At 39.7% G+C, this 20,130-nt stretch overlaps 1 protein-coding gene across 1 annotated transcript; it reads right to left on the reverse strand.

Moving 5' to 3' along the window:
- Positions 1–200: 200 nt before the first annotated feature.
- Positions 201–1,044, reverse strand: LOC127668607 (alpha-defensin 3-like). Its single transcript, XM_052162276.1, has 2 exons — positions 873–1,044; positions 201–307 (listed from the first exon to the last, which is right to left on the reverse strand). Exons 1-2 carry the CDS (start codon positions 1,042–1,044, stop codon positions 201–203), a joined length of 279 nt encoding a protein of 92 aa, XP_052018236.1.
- Positions 1,045–20,130: the final 19,086 nt, after the last annotated feature.

The raw sequence follows: 20,130 nt of genomic DNA on the forward strand, positions 1-20,130 counted from the left end.
TTTCCTTGAAGGTTCTGATACTTTATATACAGAGACTTGACTGAGCCTTGTAGCAAACACAGAAAAAATGCACACACACAGAAAGTACATTGCGAACAATTTATTGAAGATAGAGAAGAAACTCAAGCACAGTGGTCATCAGCACTCAGCTTCAGTGGCCTCAGAGCACATGGCTGTCTTGTTCTCTCTGGTCTCCATGCTCAACGGCAGCAGAATATGAAGGTTAAGAAATTTATGCGGCAGGTCCCATTAGGACGTTCTTTTCTTTTGCACGACTCTCTACAATAGCATTTCATCTTTCCTGATGCTGGAGTCACTAAAAAGAATCAGGCATTAAGTTTTGAGGTTGGAAGCATGTAATAGTATGACGATGTGTGATACAGCGTAAGTGTGCTCTGTTGGTCACAGTACATCCATCAGCACAGAAATCTCAACAAATAATGCACTTCACGGGTGTTGGTCATGAATTTGAGAGCCAATCTGATGTGCCTTTAATTTCTGTGTTCCTCTTGTCATGGAGTAGACACTTGAGTATACTCTTAAATTGATTCAAAGTTCCTTTACACAAAGAAAACTTTCTCTTAATACCTAAGACTACTCCTGTTCTATAAGCATCTATCTTGTGGGTGTATTGTACAGTATTGGAGTGCTCTGATTCTATGGAAATTCCCATACATATTTTTTACAGGAAAAGACTTATGAGGAAGAAATTTGATTAGAGTTACTTTAGTCTCATTTATATTTATGAATTTAAAAGGAATTAAAATAGAATTGTCAAGGGAAACACATTTCTCCAACAGGATTCTAGGGCTCATCTTCAACCCTCCCTCAGGAGACTCCAAGCCTCCATCACACTGGGCACCAGCACTCACATAAATCTTGAAGAACAGAGCCATCTGGGCCTTCAAAGGAGACAGACACACCCTGGTCCTCTTCCCCTGGCTGCTCCTCAGTTTTAGTCTCTTCATCTGTCTGTTGGACAGGATCAGCCTGGACCTGGAAGGCCAGCAGGACAAGGGCAGAGAGGAGGACAAGTGTCTTCATGGCTGGGAGTCACCTGGAGGATTGGCGAGCAGTAGACCAGTGTGTGGGGAGTGAGGAGCCAGCCTGCTTTTATAGGGCAGAGACAGGTCCCACACTAAAACAAGGCATTCATTGATGGGAATTGGGAGAGGCTGTGTGTCAAGATGCCTTTGATGTTCCTCTATCCTCATGGCTTCCATCCTGATGTTGCTCTGTGTGTTCAGTGACTCCCCCTCCCACTGATAATGATGGAGGGGCCTTGCTCTCTTCCCCCTGTTTCCCATCTGCTTGAGTGTTTACCTCTTAGTGGTCTGGAAAGAAAAGAACTGTCACTGCCTAATTTAATCAGCTCATAGAACAAATGATTTTTATGTTTTGACCTGGAAGTTGCTTTCTCAGAAAGTCTGGACCTGGACCAGACCTTGACCAGGTAGACTGGAGAGTCAGTTCTTTGCCTGATTTGGGGTATTATCAATCATCCTCATGAGAGATAACTCTGTAAACCCCCTACTTGGGGGCCATTATAGAGAAAGTAAGATGGCGTTATTGTGCCCCAAGCAAATTGAGTTTAAGAGACAGAGTTTGTCTGAGTGAAGCTAGAGTGTATTGTTCTGCTGAAGCCAAAGTGGCAGAACATATTTCATGAGGTATGGTCCAGGATCCGCTTCACCGTTGGGACCCTCAATCCATGTGGCATTCCACCTGTCTGAGATTCTGCAGTTCTTTACTTTTAGAAAATGAGAATGAGCCTACAAGGAATGAAATCCACAGTGTAGAGAGGTTCATGAGCTGCTACCCAGTATTAAGAAGTGGCCCCACTTCATACAAGAACACTGTTCTTTTTGTGTTTTATCCCATTTCTTTCACTACATATGCAACAAAATGTTCAGAACTTCCTGCTGTTTTTGGTCAGTGTATGGAGTCCCCCTGTCACAAGTGCCAGCTCATATTTAGGTGTGAATTATTACTATACATTTGTTAAAATGTTTTTATTTACAGCACTGTACAATAGTTAGCAAAACAGCAAAAATATTATTTTACACAAACATTTACATATATAATTTATCATATATCATATATTATATGTGATATAGCATATGCCATATATCATATATCTATAATATAGCATAAATCACATATCACATAACACATATCACATATCATATATCACATATCATATACCATACATCACACATCACATACCACATACCACATATCACACATCATATATCATCACATATCATATACCATACATCACACATCACATACCACATACCACATACCACATATCATATATCATCATATATCACATACCATATATCATCATATATCATATATCATATATACATCACATATTATATATATGTGGACATGCCCTCTGGAATTCCTCTGTAGACTCAGATTCCTCAACCCAATGCTCATTTCCTCTCTTGTGTAGAAGCTGCACAGCCCAGTGCCATCCCACCATGCCACTTGTTCACCTATCTTGTTCCCAACACCCTTGGGATCACTCTCCAGACCCAGTTCTGAATTTTCTTCTAATAGTTTTATGCTTTTATGTCTTATGATCCAGTCTTAAATTCATTTTACTTGAGATACAGGTCTTATTGTGTAGAAAATGATTGGGTTGTATGCTTTAGTACTTACTATATTAATTGCCATTCATTGAATTAGAAAGAATAACCATTCTTCCTTCTTAGACCAATGCTTTGCCTAGAGCTCATTTCATCCATAGTTTGATGAGATCAATATGGTGAACAAGCATTGACTCTCTGCATCATCCAGATATATGTCTGACCACAGAGTGACCAACTTAAGATGGCAGATAAGAATCCATCTTCAGGGACTTAGAGGCATTGTTCCTTAGACTTAATGCTTAAAACTGCTGTTTCTTTTCTCCTATTTTAACATTAAAAATAGACACTCATTCAAGTGTAAGTATAAATCCAAGCAGTAACAGGAAACAATAGCAGGGTCGTCATCATCATCCCCAGCTTAAACCAAAGGTTGCCACCAAGTACACAGACCAGGGCTTCTCATGAGGGAAGCTGTGGGAACATGAATATCAAGAAGTTGTTGAGGGCAAAATCCTCTCTTTATCAATGCAGAGCATTTCTAACTCTAGGGCGAGTCTCAGATCCTTCTCTTCACATACACCCCCATGAACACAGACAGACAGACAGACAGGCAAACAGACATACAGATAAATACACACAGAGAGAAAGAAATACACACACACACACACACACACACACACACACACACACAGTCCCTAATGGTTTTTTCATCCTCTAGGAAACCCACAGCCATGAGGATGCTCACTCTGTTCACCACCCTTCTGCTCCTGGCCCTCCAGACCAGGCATAATCTCCCCAAGGAAGAGCTGAGGAGGCTTCAGACCACGAGCAGCTGGTGGGGGAGGGACAGGATGTTTCCATATCCTTTGGAGGGGAAAAAGGCACTGCTCTCCTAGATTCAGGTGAGAGAAGTCATCATACTAGAGACACGGAGTAGAGAGAAAGGGTAGAATTAAGCGCTGAAACTGGGTCACCCAGGTGACCCGTCCAGCAGGTCCAGTAATTCCAGAGTTCCAAAAGGGGCACTACCTCAGGGTCAAAAGGGGGGAAGAGAAGAACGGAGACCAGGCAGAGGGAGGTTCAATTGTCGAGGTCTCGTTTAATGTTCTGGGGTACACAGGTTTAAGCTCTCAGAGGAAGAGTTCTTCTCAAGGCAAGAACAAAGGAGGGAAGGGCAATCTTAGCAGTTTCAGTGGGAAGAGATAAGGGTCCTCTGGTGGAGACATCTGATGTTTGCACAGGCTGGAGCATCCCTAAGTTATCTCAGGACTTCCTTCCACCACAATTACTAGAGAGGCTCGTCTTTTTTTACTCAGGACCTTTGCCCTGTCAGCTCTCCGGGCCGAAGTGAGGATCTCTAATGGCTTCCCACACCCAGGTGACTTTACTATTCTTTACTTTCCTCATTGAAAAGCAAGAACCAAATAGATCAATTTCTTTCTGCAAAGATTTGTTTGTGAATGTCACGTGGTTTAATACATAAAGAAACTTTATGACTGTTTTCTTTTAGGTCTAAATGGCTAGACTTGGTCTATTGTACTATGTCTCATATTTCAGAACTTGGAGATATCTGTTTAGATATTTATGTAATGGCAAGAATACAAAAATGAAAACAAAATTAAGACAAATGGGGAGTAGTCTCTAGTTTTGTGCTCACCATGTATATTGATTCCTATTGATCATGACTGCTCATACAGCTATCATTAATGACCAATGTGGAGAGCCCATTTCACACAGCATATATTGTGCCTAAGATCTCTTCCACACTGCTGACTCAGGTACTAAATACTGTATATGATCTCTGTTTCCCCAGATTGAAGTCAGGCTTTACCTGCTATTGCAGACTCACACGCTGTGGTTTTAGAGAAAATCACTCTGGGACCTGCCATGATGGTGATTTCACCTTCCCACTGTGCTGCCTCAAAGCACTAAGAACAAGAAGAATGCATTTGTCATATGACCTCAGATCTTGAAGGAGATTGTTATTTGTCTCATGTTGTGTCCTTGAGTTTCCTCTTCCTTTATACCCAAATAAAGTTCTTACAGCAAGTTCTCTCTGCATGTACTAGATGATGGTCTCCAAGCAAGACTCTGAGCACCAAGTACCAGAATGCTACAAAGAAATTTGGGCTTGGGTCTGTAGGAGTGTTGGTTATCACACAGGCCTCTGATGGATTATAAGAAAGGTCAATGCTGTTGCAAGCGTCCTAATTTCTCATCTTATAACCCTGCCCCATTTAGATCAGAAACACTCTTAAAGTCATTGGCTGTGTGGGATTTAGACAACATGGTCATCCCCATTTTTGCAATGTCACAATGACCCAACTTTTCAAAGAAACCAGTCTCTTCATTATACATGCTAGGATTTACAATCAGGGCAGTCCAAGATCATTTATCTGCTCATAAAGCCCTAAATGTGTGTCACCTCTACAGATACAACTGTAAGAAGCATTAAGCATCAAAGGTACGAAATAGGAAGTGTGATGGTTTGTATATGCACTGCTCAGGGAGTGGCATTTTTAGGAAGTGTGGCCCTGTTGGAGTTGGTGTGTCACTGTGGGTGAGGGCTTTAAGATGTTCATCCTACATGCCTGGAAGTCAGCATTCTTCCAATAGCCTTCAGATGAAGCTTTAGAACTCTGAGATCCTCTTGCACCATGCCTGCTGAGATGCTGCCATGCTTCCTGCCTTGATGATCATGGACTGAACCTCTGAACCCAGCCCCAATTAAATGTTGTCCTTTTATAAGTTGCCTTTGTCAAGGCAACTGTTCACAGCAGTAAAACTCCAACTAAGCCAAGAAGTAAAGCAGGAAGTCTCACTCAGATGTACTAATCACCTGAAGTATCTGTACATCTGTGAAAGCTGGATTTGATATATGCAGGACTGACTTTGAACACACACACACCACATGCACACACAGGCACATACACACACACATCATGTGCTCAGGTCTTCAGCTATACATTAAGATATCTATGTAGGTATTTTAAAATACCTTTATCTATACTTCTCAATTGATGCTAAGTTGTTGGAAATTGTGACTAGTGTCACTTACATCACCACATATCCTGTGTCACACAGAGGTACAACAGGAGAGATCAGGTCCCAGAGAACAGCATCCTCAGTCACTATGCAAGCTCTTGCCACCTGTACAGGTGCCTGAATCCTGAACCAAACATAGTGGCCTGCAGATGGACCTGGAGACCCTAAGCCTCCAGTTCTTAACAACCAACCACCAAATTTAACAGGCATTTATGAGGATACCTCCATATTCATCCCTCACCCCCTGAAGCCACGTTAAGGTACTAGTTTAACTCTAGGAAAATAAACAGGGATTCCCAAGCCTTCTACGTTCCAAAGTGCTACAAGAAGCTGTGTTGGCTTTCATGAGCTCACAGTCTCCCTAATGCTCAGAATGTAAGTTAATTCACAGATTCCAGCCTCCTTTTTTGTGTTTCCTTTGATTTTCTTGGAATGCTGGCTTTGTAACTAATGTGGGAATGTTTAGAACTCAGCAAACTTGAGCTAGATGGCCTAACCTTTGAAGACACTCTGGGAAAAGAAGAATCTTAAGACAGCCATGCCACCTGATGGCCAATGCCAGACCATCTGTCCACTTCTCTACAGAGCTTGTCCTCTTTTCCTGGAACACTCTTGACTCTTGATCAGAATCTCATGCAGAATGTCTTTTAGATACTGAAGCAAACCAAAGCAGCTGAAAAAAATTACAGATAGACCTGGGGCTCAACAGAGTGCATTTCCCTGCATGCTCCTAGGTGACTTGCTATTGAACAGTTTGGCTGTGGGTGTAAAGACAAGGTGAAGAGACAAAGATGAATCAGAAATATAAGACCCTCAGGACTTATAGTCATCTTTGAGGCTCTTCTTCTGGGATACAGGAGCCTACTAACCTAGGAAGCAGGAAAGATGTTTATCTTGTTTGTTTCTAGTCATTAAAGTGTGGATCACAGAACAATGAGTCCTTTGATTTAGGGTTAGACTTTAGTGTTTGCATATGTGTAAGGGAAGGGAATGACATGGAATTGTGGGAAGGCCATACAAAGCTACCTTGTTCTTCCTGAACCTTTGGTGTTCCTCTGATCTGGGGTTTCTACCTGTACCACATGTTGCATCTCTGTGATGACTGATTATGGCTACTTCATGGGCAATGGCAAAGTAAATGATGAGCTTCTTTGATCCATAGCTGCTCAAATATTTATCAACAGTCATGTGAACTGCTCTCTGGTGTAACCTATTGCTCTGGTGGTGCATATTAGAATGCACCAGCAACATCTGTCAATCCTCAGAATACATCATATACTTCCATTAATATATATTCCTGTATTTTAAAGACACATTTCTAGGAATGGCTACAGATTCTGAAAATGTTTTCACTCTGCAGAAATGTGAACCACAATCAACCTTTGAGAAACTGCCTCTGTACCCTGCATAGAAGAAGCTTCTGTCCTGACTCCTTGTGTCATAGTTTTCTAGTGTTTTCTGGCTCAAAACAAGTCTCATTCAAGCACAACTGAGACCAGGCCTGGTGGCATAGGCTTGTAACACTAGGATGAAATCAGCAACAGGACAGCAATACCCATAGCAGACTAGGCTACATGCTAAGACCTTGTGTCACAAGGAGCAAACATGCACATGACAATGGCTGCAATCACTCTACTGACTTTCTTCAAAGTGTTCTTCAAAGCTTTTTAAACATTAATTAATTAATTTACATAGCAAACATTGCCCCCTCCCTGATCCTACTCCCCCTTCACAGAGTCCCTCCCCCTTCTCCTCTGAGAGAGTGGAGCACTTTTATGGGTATTCTTTCACCCCAGTGCATAAAATCTCTACCAAATTAGGTACACCCTCTTCCACTGAGGCCAGAGAAGGCAGCCTTGGAGACTGAGCGGCATGCCTGCCACATATGTCCTGGGTCAATGGTTCAGTCCTTTGCTCTTTGGTTGGTGGCTCAATCTCTATGAGCTCCCAGGAGTAGAGGTTAGTTGACTCTCTATGTCTTTCTGTGGAATACCATCCTATTCAGGGCATTCAATCTTTCCCTCAACTCTTCCATAAGCGTAGTTGTCCTCAGTCTAAAGCTTGGTTGTAGGTATCTGCATTTGCTTCAGTCACCTGATGGGTAGAACCTCTCACAGGACAGTTTTGCTAGGCATATCATAACTGAATAGCATTAATATGATATGCCTAGTTAGAGACTGGGCCTTGCCAAGTGGTTGGGTTTCAAGGTGGGCCAGTTACTGGATGGCTATCTCTGTTCCATCGTTGTCCATGCATTTCTTTTAGACAGGACAAATTTGTGTTGAAAGGTTTATGGGTGGTGTCTCTATCCCTCCACTAGGGAACCTGCTTGGGTACAGGAGACAGCCTCTTCAGATTCCATTTTCCCAATGGTAGGCCTATTTTCTAAGGTCACCACCCCAAATGACTCCTGGGAGCCTCACCTTCCTAGAGATTCCCCCTGCCCTCCTCCCCCAGCAGCTTCAGATTTCCATTAATTATCCTGGCCCTACACCCTTCTGTGCACATCCTGCCAAGAAAGAGTGATCTCCCAGCAGAGCTTTCACTTCTGAGCACAGAGGTGAGATTACCACCTTCTCTCTGGAGGGGAACAGCTAGGAGCACACAGGGCCTAAGATCAGTGGAGCAGCTGGGACAGAAGTCTTCCTGCTGCCATTGGCACCAGGGAGCGAGGACACTCCACACCCTTCCCCAGGAGAGAGTGATCTCCCAGCAGTGCTTTCAATACTGAGCTCAGAGGACTTAAGACATAGGCTTACAGTCTCACAGGAGGAACAAACTCCAGCCAGAGAGAACAATACCAGCTAGCACCAGAGATAACCAGTTGGCAAAAGGCAAGCACAAAAACACTACCAACAGAAAGCAAGGCCACATGGCAACATCAGAACCCAGTTCTCCCACCACAGGGAGTCCTGGATACCCCAACACAACGAAAAAGCAAGAGTCGGATTTAAAATCATATCTCATGATGCTAATAGAGAGCTTCAAGAAAGACTTAAATAACTCCCTTAAAGAGATATAGGAGAACATCTGTCAACAAGTAAAAGCCCTTAAAGAGGAAACACAAAAATACCTTAAAGAAATACAGGAGATCATGGGTCAACAGGCAGAATCCCTTAGAGAAGAAACACAAAAATCCCCTAAAGAATTTCAGGAAAACACAATCACGTGAAGGAACTGAACAAAACCATCCAGGATCTAAAAGTAGAAGTAGAAACAATAAAGAAATCACAAAGAGAGTCATCTCTGGAGATAGAAAACCTTGGAAAGAATTCAGTAATCATAAATGCAAGCATCAACAACAGAATACAAGAGATAGAATAGAGAATCTCAGGTGCTGAAGATATCATAGAAAATATTGACTCAAAAGGCAAAGAAAATGCAAAATGCATAAAGCTGGTAACCCAAAACATCCAGGAACTCCAGGACACAATGAGAAGACCAAACCTAAGGATTATAAGTATAAAAGAGAGTGAAGATTTTTAACTTAAAGGGCCAGTCAGTATCTTCAACAAAATTATAAAAGAAAACTTCCCTAACATAGAGAAAGAGATGCCCATGAACATACAAGAAGCCTTCAGAACTCCAAACAGACTGGACCAGAACAGAAAGTCCTCCCAGCACATAATAATCAAAACACCAAATTCACTAAACAAAGAAAGAATATTGAAAGCAGTAAGGGAAAAAGGGCAATTATAAAGGCAAGCCTATCAGAATTACAGCAGACTTCAAACCAGAGATGGTGAAAGTTAGAAGCTCATGGGTAGACCACATACAGACCCTAAGAGAACACAAATGCCAGCCCAGGCTACTATACCCAGCAAAACTCTCAATCATAGACGGATAAACCAAGATATTCAAAGATTAAAACAAATTTATGCAATATCTGTCCACAAATTCAACACTACAAAGGATAATAGATGGAAAATGCCAACACAAGGAAGGAAACTACACCCTAGAAAAAGCAACAGAGTAATCTTCCAACAAACCCAAAATAAGATACACACAAAAACATAAAAATAACATCAAAAATAACAGGAAGCAACAATCACTATTCCTTAATATCTCTTAACAACAATGGATTAAATTCCCCAATAAAAAAACATAGGCTAACAGAAATATTTCTCATGTAAATCTTCAATTTTATCAGAAAATGTTTGTAATTCCCCTTTTAATTAATTTAATAATTTTTATGTCTACCATTTAATCTGCATTATTTTTCATGATAATTTTCAATTTTAATGTCTTTCTATATATTTCCTCTATTTTATCAGAAATGTTTTCAATGTAAATGTTTGATTTTATCACAAATATTTCTTATTCTACCTTCAATTAACTTAGAAAACGTTTTTATATCTACCATTTTATATGTAAAGTTTTCCATGAAATAGTCAGTTTTAACATGTTTGTCTGTATATTTGTTGAATTTTACTAGAAATATTTTCCATGTAAATATTTAATTTTATCTGAAAATGTTTATAATTCCATCTTCAATCACCTTAGAATTATGGTTATACCTATTATTTTATCTGTATAATTTCCATGATAATCTTTAATTTTAACATGTTTTTCTATATATTTCTTTAATTTTATCAGAATTTTTTCATGTAAATCTTCAGGTTTATCAGAAAATATTTATAATTACACTTTTAATCAATTTAGGAATAGTTTTATGCCTACCATTATTATATCTATATAAAAATTTCCATATCTCCAATTCTAACATGATTTTCCTACATTTTTGTACAATTTTATCAGAAATATTTTCCATGGAAATCTTCAATTCTATCATAAAATGTTTCTATTTCATATTTCAATTGGTTTAGCAGTGTTTTTATGTCTACCACTTTATTCTAATTTTTCATGAGAATTGTCAATTTTACAATGTTTTTCTATGTATCTCTTCTATTTTATCTGAAATATTTTCCATGTAAATCTTTAATTTCATCCCAAAGTGTTTTTACTTCACTTCTCAATAAAAAAAGATGGAATTCTGAAAAAAAAATTGTCCTAGCCCTCTGGGCCTCTCTTCTGTCTCTCCCACACCTGATCCTATGACTTCCTTCCTCTCTTCCTCCCCTCTACTACCCAGTTCCCTCCCTCCCTCGGCCTCCTATGACTCTTTAGATTCCCCTTCTAAGTGTGATTCAAACAGCCTGGTTTGGGTCTTTCTTCTTGTTTAACTTCTTTGGGTCATGGGTTGTAGCTTGATTAAAGAACACTGGGACCAGGAACCATTATCTGGGCTTAAAGGCTGGAGCCTGAGTTTGTTTTTGGTTTTGGTTTTTGGTTTTTCCTATTAGTAATTGACTTGCCTGGACTTGCCCATTTCTTAAATCTAGTTTCCTTAACTGAAAATTTGAAGTCTGTCATGGAGTCAGCCTGGCCTTCTCATGAAGTCTCCTCCCTCCTTCTCTCTCCCCTCCCCCATAAACCTGTTCTTCCTCCCCTCCTCTTCTTACCTCAGGGTTGTATTGGAGACTGTGGCAACTAGATCTTATCCAGTGTGCTGTTGCCTATAGAAAGCTGACATTGGTAAGCACTTCCTGGGTGTCTTTGTATACAAGAATCTAGAATTTGTCCTCAAGCACAAGTATCCTAACCACACCCCAACCACAACAATGCAAACACCACAGTTTACTGTAGTTTTCCTTTTTAATGGATTTTTAATAACCAGTTTTAATTAAATCAATTAAATAAAGCTTTGGGAAGGCTAAAAATGTTTATTCTTCTTATTAGCATTATTAAAACCCATATTTTCTTTTTTGATTATTTCCTTTCTTCTTTCCTGCCTTCCTTTCTTCTTTCCTTCTTTCCTACCTTTCTTTCTTTCTGTCTGTCTGTCTGTCTTTCTTTCTGTCTGTCTGTCTGTCTTTCTTTCTTTCTTTCTTTCTTTCTTTCTCTTCCTTTCTTTCTTTGTTTCTTTCCTTCTTTTTCTTATTATTTTCTATATTTTTAGTTTATATTCCAAATGATTTTCCCTTTCCTGGTTCCTCTATCCCCATAAGTACCATAAGCCCTCTTCCCTCCACCCAGTCCCCATTTAACCCCTCCCACTTCTCTGTCCTGGCAATACCCTACAATGCTGCATCAAGTCTTTCCAGGACCAGGGCCCTCTCCTTCTTTCTTCTTGGTAATGATTTGAAATGTGAGTTGTGTCTTGGGTATTCAGAGCTTCTGAGCTAATAGCCATTTATCAGTGACTGCATTCCATTTATCTTCTTTTGTGAATGAGTTACCTCACTTAGGATGATATTTTCCAGTTCTAACCATTTGCCTAAGACTTTCATGAATTCATTGTTTTTTATTGCTGAGTAGAATTCCATTGTGTAAATATACCACATTTTCTGTATCTATTCCTCCATTGAGGGACATCTGGGTTCTTTCCAGTTTCTGGCTATTATAAATAAATCTGCTATGAATATAGTGGAACATGTGTCCTTATTGCATGCTGGGGAATCCTTTGGGTATATGCCCAGGAGTGGTATAACAGGGTCCTCCAGAAGTGTCATGCCCAGTTTTCTGAGGAACCGCCAGAGTGATTTCCAGAGTGGTTGTACCATCTTGCAATCCCACCAGCAGTGGAGGAGTGTTCTGCTTTCTCCACATCCTCTCCAACACCTGCTGTCTCCTGAGTTTTTAATCTTAGCCATTCTGACTGGTGTGAGGTGAAATCTCAGGGTTGTTTTGATTTGCATTTCCCTAATGACTAATGATGTTGAACATTTCTTAAGGTGCTTCTCAGCCATTCGAAATTCTTCAGGTGAAAATTCTTTGTTTAGCTTTGTACCCCATTTTTAATAGGGTTATTTGGTTCTCTAGAGCCTAAATTCTTTAGTTCTTTGTATATATTGCATATTAGCCCTTTGTCAGATTTAGGGTTGGTAAAGATCTTTTCCCAATTTGTTGGTTGCCATTTTGTCCTTTTGCCTTACAGAAACTTTGTAATTTTATAAGGTCCCATTTGTCAGTTCTTGATCTTAGAGCATAAGCTATTGATGTTCTGTTCAGTAACTTTCCCCCTATACCCATGTTCTTAAGGGTCTTCCCCAGTTTCTTTTCTATTACTTTCAGTTTGTCTGGTTTTTTGTGGAGGTCCTTGATACACTTGGAATTGAGTTCAGCACAAGGAGATAAGAATGGATCAATTTGCATTCTTCTACATGTTGACGTCCAGTTGAACCAGCACCATTTATTGAAATGCTTTTTTTTCCACTGGATGTTTTCAGCTCCTTTGTCAAAGATCAAGTGACCATAGGTATGTAGGTTCATTTCTGGGTCTTTAATCCTAGTCCATTGATGTACCTGCATGTCACTGTACCAATACCACACAGTTTTTAATACTATTGCTCTGAAGTATTACTTGAGGTTGGGATACTGATTCCCCCAGAAGTTCTTTTACTGTTGAGAATAGTTTTAGCTATCCTGTTTTGTTTTGTTTTTTTATTATTATTCCAGATGAATTTGAGAATTGCTCTTTCTAACTCTATGAAGAACTAAGTTGGTATTTTGATGGGGATTGCATTGAATCTGTGTATTGCTTTTTGCGTAATGGCCATTTTTACTATATTAATCCTGCCAATCCACAAGCATGGAAGAGTTTTCCATTTTCTGAGGTCTTCTTCGATTTCCTTCTTCAGACACCTGAATTTCTTGACATACAGATCTTTCACTTGTTTGGTTAGAATCACACCAAGATACTTTATACTGTTGGTGGCTATTGGGAAGGGAGTCATAATGGGACAAGGTAATATACTAGCAGATGATCATCCTGAAATGCCTGCCTCGGATTATTATATAATCTGTGACAGGTGAGCCCACATGCAGCAAGGCTGTGGGGGACTAATTTTAGGAAAGATTCCTGCTATTTATATGCTTTTCCTGTTATTATTATACATTTATAATAATCAATAAGTAATAGCACACCCCTTTGGAGCAGATCTCTGCAGATCCACAAAGATGTACTGTCTTATAGTGATGCTATGTAGACAAATAGATGACTTAAATTTTATTAATGATCCTATAAGAATTCCTAAAATTATATTTATGATAATTAAGCTCTTTTATAATGGGACTGCTACTAGGTCCTTTTCTATAGTCAAACTGCAATGAAAACTCTGCCAGTCTCCCAAGTGTCACAAGTTTATTGCTCTTAGATGGCAATCAGACTTTCTCTTACTCAGAGCTCATTCCAAGAGGTTGTAAAACAATTAACCAAAGGTCATAAAAAGGGAACTAACAATTTATTATAGGTGCTAGGACAGAAGATAATCTATTGACTGGGTTTATCTATAAAAATCTTCACTTATAACTTAGTTATGGTTTCAAACTTTCTACGAACCTGTAGAGAAGACAGGTGATAGATGTTACTATATAGATAATTACTCCTAATGGATATGCATGTAAACATTCTCTGTTGTAAACTTCTATTTCAATTTATGACTTGGTATTTTGTGTGAACTTGTGATGGACTTTGTAACATGTGATCATGCATTCTGAAAGATGTATAAGTACTGAAGACAAAAGAGACAGATCACTACGACTACCACTACTAGTGCTGCTGTTGCTACTACTACTACTTCTACTACTACTTACTACTACTACTTTTCCCTCTTAGATAGCTTTACATAAGAAACTTTTTACAACTGAAACTCATTAACCACTTCTTTAAGCATCCTATTTTTCTCCCTGAGAAGACTTCTGACTAGCAAGATAAAACTTAGAGCCCAGCAGTTCCTGCTGAGAAAGAACAAATACCACATTGCTTAATTCTCTGCTGTTGGGTTACAGGTGTTAATCACTTAAGGCAGCAGTCTTTCACCCTCAGAAAGAGCAAGAAAGTTTCTAGGACATTTTCGAAGTTATCATTAGCATTTTAGTACAGTTAGAAAGCCCTGAGACCCTCAGACTTCAAAGCCATCATCACCAGAGCCCTACTCCATGTCTCCACAACTACCCTTGCCTGGCCAGGAGTCTCTGGGCTGCTGGCATCCTCATTTCCCTAATTTCTCTCTCAGCCTGTTTATCATTTGAGTATAGGAAGGCTACTGATTTGCTTCATTTGATTTATAACCAGGCACTTTGCTGGAGTTGTTTATCAGCTGTAGGAGTTCTCTGGTGGAGTGTTTTGGGTCACGTAAGTATACCATCATGTCATCTGCAAATAATGATAGTTTGACTTCTTCCTTTCCAATTTGTATCCCGTTTTCCTCCTTATGTTGTCTAATTGCTCTAACTAGGACTTCAAGTACTATATTGAAAAGACATGGAGAGAGGGGGCAGCCTTGTCTAGTCCCTGATTTTAGTGGGATCACTTCAAGTTTCTCTCCCTTTAGTTTGATGTTGGCTACCAGTTTGCTGTTTATTGCTTTTACTATGTTTAGGTATGGGCCTTAAATTCCTGTTCTTTCCAAGACTTTTAGCATGAAAGGATGCTAAATATTGTCACATGCTTTTTCAGCATCTAATGAAATGACCATGTGTTTTTTTTTCTTTGAGTTTGTTTATGTAGTGGATTGTCTTGACAGACTTTTGTATATTGAACCATCCCTACATCCCTGGGATGAAGTTGACTTGATCATGATGAATGATCATTGTGATGTGTTCTTGGATTTGGTTGGCAAGAATTTTATTGAGTATTTTTACATTGATATTCATAAGGGAAATTGGCCTGAAGTTCTCTTTCTTTGTTGGATCTTTGTATGGTTTTAGTAATCAGCATACTGTGGTTTCGTAGGAGTTGGGTAATGTTCCTTCTGTTTCTATTTTGTAGAATAGTTTGAAGAGTATTGGTGTTAGGTCTTCTTTGAAGGTCTGATAGAATTCTGCACTAAAACCATCTGGTCCTGTGCTTTTTTTTTTTTTTTTTTTTTGGTTGGAAGACTTTTATGACCCCTTCTATTTTTTTTTTTTTTTTTTGAGTTATGGGACTATTTAGATATCTATCTGATCCTGATTTAATTTTGATATTTGGTATCTGTCTAGGAAATTCTCCATTTCCTCCAAAATTTCCAATTGTGCTAAGTATAGGCTTTTGTAGAAGGATCTGATGTTTTTTTTAATATCCTGATTTTCTATTGTTATACCTCCCTTTTCATTTCTAATTGTGTTAATTTGAATACTGTCTCTGTGCCCTTTGGTTAGTCTGGCTAAGGGTTTATCTATCTTATTGATTTTCCCAAAGAACCAGCTCCTGGTTCTTTTGTTGACTCTTTGTATGGTTCTCTTTGTTTCTACTTGGTTGATGTTGGCCCTGAGTTTGATGATTTCCTATCTTCTACTCCTCTTGGGTGAATTAGTTTCTTTTTGTTCCAGGGCCTTCAGGTGTGCAGTTGGGCTGCTAGTGTATGCTCTCTCCAGTTTCTTTTTTGAGGCACTCAGGGCTATGTGTTTTCCTCTTAGCACTGCTTTCATTGTCTCCAATAGATTTGTGTATGTTGTGTCTTCATTTTCATTAAGTTCTAAAAAGTCTTTAATTTTTTTTTTACTTCTTCCTTGAGCAAGGTATCATTGAGTAGAGTATTGTTCAGTTTCCATGTGTATATGGGCTTTCTGTTGGTTCTGTTGCTATTGACGACCACTTTTACTCCATAGTGATCTGATAGGAGGCATGGGATTAGTTTGACCTTCTTATATTTGTTGAGGTCTGTCTAGTAACCAATTATATGATCAGTTTTGGAGAAGGTACCATGAGGTTCTCAGGAAACGGTATATTTTTTTGCTTTAGGGTGAAATGTTTTATATATATATATTAAATCCAATTGGTCCAAAGCTTCAATTAGTTTCACTCTGTCCCTGCTTATTTTCTGTTTTCCTGATTGGTCCATTGAGGAGAGTGGAGTGTTGAAGTCACACACAATTATTGTGTTAGGTGCAATGTCTGCTTTGAGCTTTAGTAAAGTTTCTTTTACGAATGGGGTTCCCCTTGCATATGGAGCAGAGATGTTCAGAACTGAGACTTTTTCTTGGTGGGTTTTTCCTTTGACCAGCAAGAAGTGTCATTCTGTGTCTCTTTTGATGACTTTAGGTTCAAAGTCAATTTTATCTGATATTAGGATGGCTACTCCAGCTTGTTTCCTGAAACCATTTGCTTGTAAAATTGTCTTCCAGCCTTTTACTCTAAGGTAGTGTTTTTCTTTGACACTGAGGTGTGTTTCCTGTATGCAGCAAAATGTAGGGTCCTGTTTACATATCCAGTCTGTTAGTCTATCTCTTTTTATTGGAGAATTGAGTACTTTGATGTTAAGAGATATTAAGGAATAGTGATTATTACTTCATGTTATTTTTGATGTTATTTTTATATTTGAGTGGTTATCTTCTTTTGGCTTTGATGAAAGAAGGTTGCTATCTTCTGTTGACCCATATTCTCCTAAATTTCTTTAAATGGTTTTTGTGTTTCCTTTGTAAGGGCTTCTACCTTTTCATCCATTTTCTCCTGTATTTCTTTAAGAGATTTATTTATGTTTTTCATGTGTTCCTCTAACAGTTGCATGACCAGTGATTTTAAATCCAAATCTTGTTTTTCTGGTATGTTGATGTATCCAAGACTTGCTATTGTTGGAGAATTGGGTTCAGATGCTGCCATATTGCCTTGATTTCTGTTAGTAAAGTTCCTTCATTTGCCTTTGCCATCTGATTATCTCTGGCGTTAATTGCTCCTGCTGTCGCTGGCTGGTGCTTGAACCTCCTGTGAGCCTGTAAGGCTATTTCTGTACCACTGGATGACTGGGTTTCCCCTGGCAGAGATTGCTGATATGCTGCCCTACTCTTGGATGCCGATGGTGGCCTGGTGTGCCTTGCCCCAAGCAATGTTATACTCAGGTTGTCTCTGATCTGATGCCTTGGGGACCCCCTCCAAGCACAGATCAGTCTGTAGGGCAAATGTCCCCTGACAGAGCTAGCACACAGACAGTGGGCAGAGCTTTCCAGTCCCTTGGCATAGGTAGTAGCCTGATGGGCTGCCTCCAAAGCGGTGTTAGACTTGTGATATTCTCACCGTACCTGGTGCTGCATGTCCGGTCCGTTCGGGAGCCACGATGGCGGAGACCCCCTCTGCAATTTCTTTAGAGGTTCTCTGTAGTCATAAGTGATGTCCTCTGGGCCACATGGTACATGTATACAATACCAAGTTGATGGAGAAGATGTGATTTCAATAGGGACATGTCTTATGAGCATCACTACCTACAGCAATTCTCAGTTATTATATAAACTGGAAATGCCTCAATGTTTGTCCAAGGCCAAGTAAAATGAACTGTTCGGACTCTTTGGAATAAGGCTAAACTATGGGGACCATCTTTTCAGGACAACGGCATGCTTTTTATAACTAAACCCGGGGAAGTCTGTCTTGTGAAGGTTAGCATTTTCTTAAAATTTGTTTTATATTTATTCATTTATAGGGAGGACTCCTATGCCACAGAACTCAGGTGGAGGTCAGAGGACAGGTAATGGCAGTCTGCTTGTTGATTTTATTATGTGGTTCCTGAGACTTGAACTCAGGTTGCCAGGAATGGTAGTAGCATCCATCCCAGTAAGCAGCCTTGGTTCCTATTTGTTCCATTCAGCTACTGGCTTTCTTTGTGCACAATTTGTTGCTGTTGGTGCTGTTGGTGGTGGTAGTTTGATATTTTATCTCTAGAATAGCCTCTTTGATTTTTACCTTATTCCTCATTACATGGAGTTCTTGGTATTCCTTGTTGAGTTACCTTGTCATTCTCTGAATGAGATTGTTCTAGCAGAATACATGATCCCTTCACATAAGAGATGCATTGTGAGTCCACTCATCTAAATTAGGGGCAAAAATAAGACAAGAGTGTGGACCAGGGCAGCAGCATCATTTGCGCTTCCTCATTTTACTTTGTATCTGGGGACTGTGCTCTTCTTTGCAATTGCTGCAACCCAGAGTCAAGGTTTTGTGTAAAACAGTTTCATTTAAGAGTCTGACCCTTGCATTCATTCCAAAGACTCATGACTAAGTCTCACAGCACCATGGGTAAATGTCATGTAACTACCGGGACTTTTTTTTTTTTCAAAAGTTTTATTTGTATTATATTTTATTTTGTTAAGGTTTTGTCACAGAGGTATTTGTGGCCATGGAGACCAGAGGAGGCCCTGAGATCCTCTGCATTACCAGTTATGGCTGGTTAAAATCTCTCCTGCAGGTGCTTGGAACTTAAACACAGTTCTCTGAAAGAGCAGTAATTGCGTTTGACACTGAATTCCCCAAAACTGAGTATTTAAAAAGAAACCCTTCATTGTTTTCCATCTTCAAGAAACTCCTTGCAGAAAAATAATCTGTGTTTATGCTTGTTTGATGCTTTGTATGTGCCTTAGTCAGGACTCTTCTGTGTCTTGTAGCAGAATCTTCAGTGAATCCTTTGTAAAAGAAGTCTTGGTTACATTTTAGCCAGATGCTAAATTTATATTTACATTTAATTTTACAATTTCATTACAATTTAAATTTTCAGGGTGCAAATTACATTTATCCAGGATGAGCAGGAGGTTAGATACGAAGTGACAAGATATTCTGCTCTAGCTATTTCTCTGTGTATCAGTTCTTCTGTCCATTAGGTTAGACTCACCCTCAAAAATGAGTCCCACATTTTCATGATCCATTTTTTCACTTGAAGGACATTATGTCATTTCCTTTCTGTAGCTGTAGTGAACTCAGAGGCAATGAAGGTTGTTGAGCAAGTGTCTCTGAGGGAGGATCCTGAGTCCTTGGGCATTTACCAAGCAGTGTACAGCTGTGCCGTGGACATTTCCCTCCAGTCCTGGGAGAATTCTCCACACTGACTTCCTTAGTTCCTGTGCCAGCTTACAATCCCACCACCAGTGCCTGAGCATTCCCCTTTCCCTAGACCCTCACTGCAACTTGTTGACAATTGTTTTCTTGATCTTAGTCATTCTGACTAGGGTTAAATGAAACCTATGAGAATTTTAATTTCCATTTCTTTGTTAAGATGGTTGAACACTTTAAAATACACCTCTCAGCTATTTTTATTAGTTCTTTGAAAGTTTCCAAAAACTGGTTAGCCTATTTGGATAATACTCATCACTGAGCAAACTCTTCCCAGATTCACCCCCTTCCATAACCACCCAAGATCTTTTCCAATTTTTCTTCTCTTCTCTTTTCTTCTTCTTCTTCTTCTTCTTCTTCTTCTTCTTCTTCTTCTTCTTCTTCTTCTTCTTCTTCTTCTTCTTCTTCTTCTTCTTCTCTTCCTCCTCTTCCTCCTCCCCCTCCTCTTCCTTCTTTTCTTCCCCCCTCCTCATCTTCCTCTTCTTCCTCCTCCCCCTCTTCTTCCTCCTCCCCCCTCCTCCTCTTCTTCCTCCTCCCACCCTCCTCCCCCTCCTCCTCCTCCTGTTCCTCCTCCTCCTCCTCCCTCTCCTCTTCTTTCTCCTGCTCCTCTTCCTCCTCCCCCTCCTTCTTCTTGTCCTCCTTCTTCTTCTCGATCTGGACCAATTTGGGCTGCCCCTATAATTTTAGGTT

The sequence above is a fragment of the Apodemus sylvaticus genome, chromosome 18 (genome assembly GCF_947179515.1).
Source record: "Apodemus sylvaticus chromosome 18, mApoSyl1.1, whole genome shotgun sequence".
NCBI classification, from domain to species: Eukaryota; Metazoa; Chordata; class Mammalia; order Rodentia; family Muridae; genus Apodemus; species Apodemus sylvaticus.

Excerpts from the sequence above, each read along its gene's own strand:
- LOC127668607 (XM_052162276.1), bottom strand. The coding sequence starts at position 1,044 with ATGAAGACACTTGTCCTCCTCTCTGCCCTTGTCCTGCTGGCCTTCCAG. Across the intron at positions 308-872 it reads CTCTGTTCTTCAAGATTTAT|CATCAGGAAAGATGAAATGC; the intron begins GTGAGTGCTGGT and ends TAGTGACTCCAG.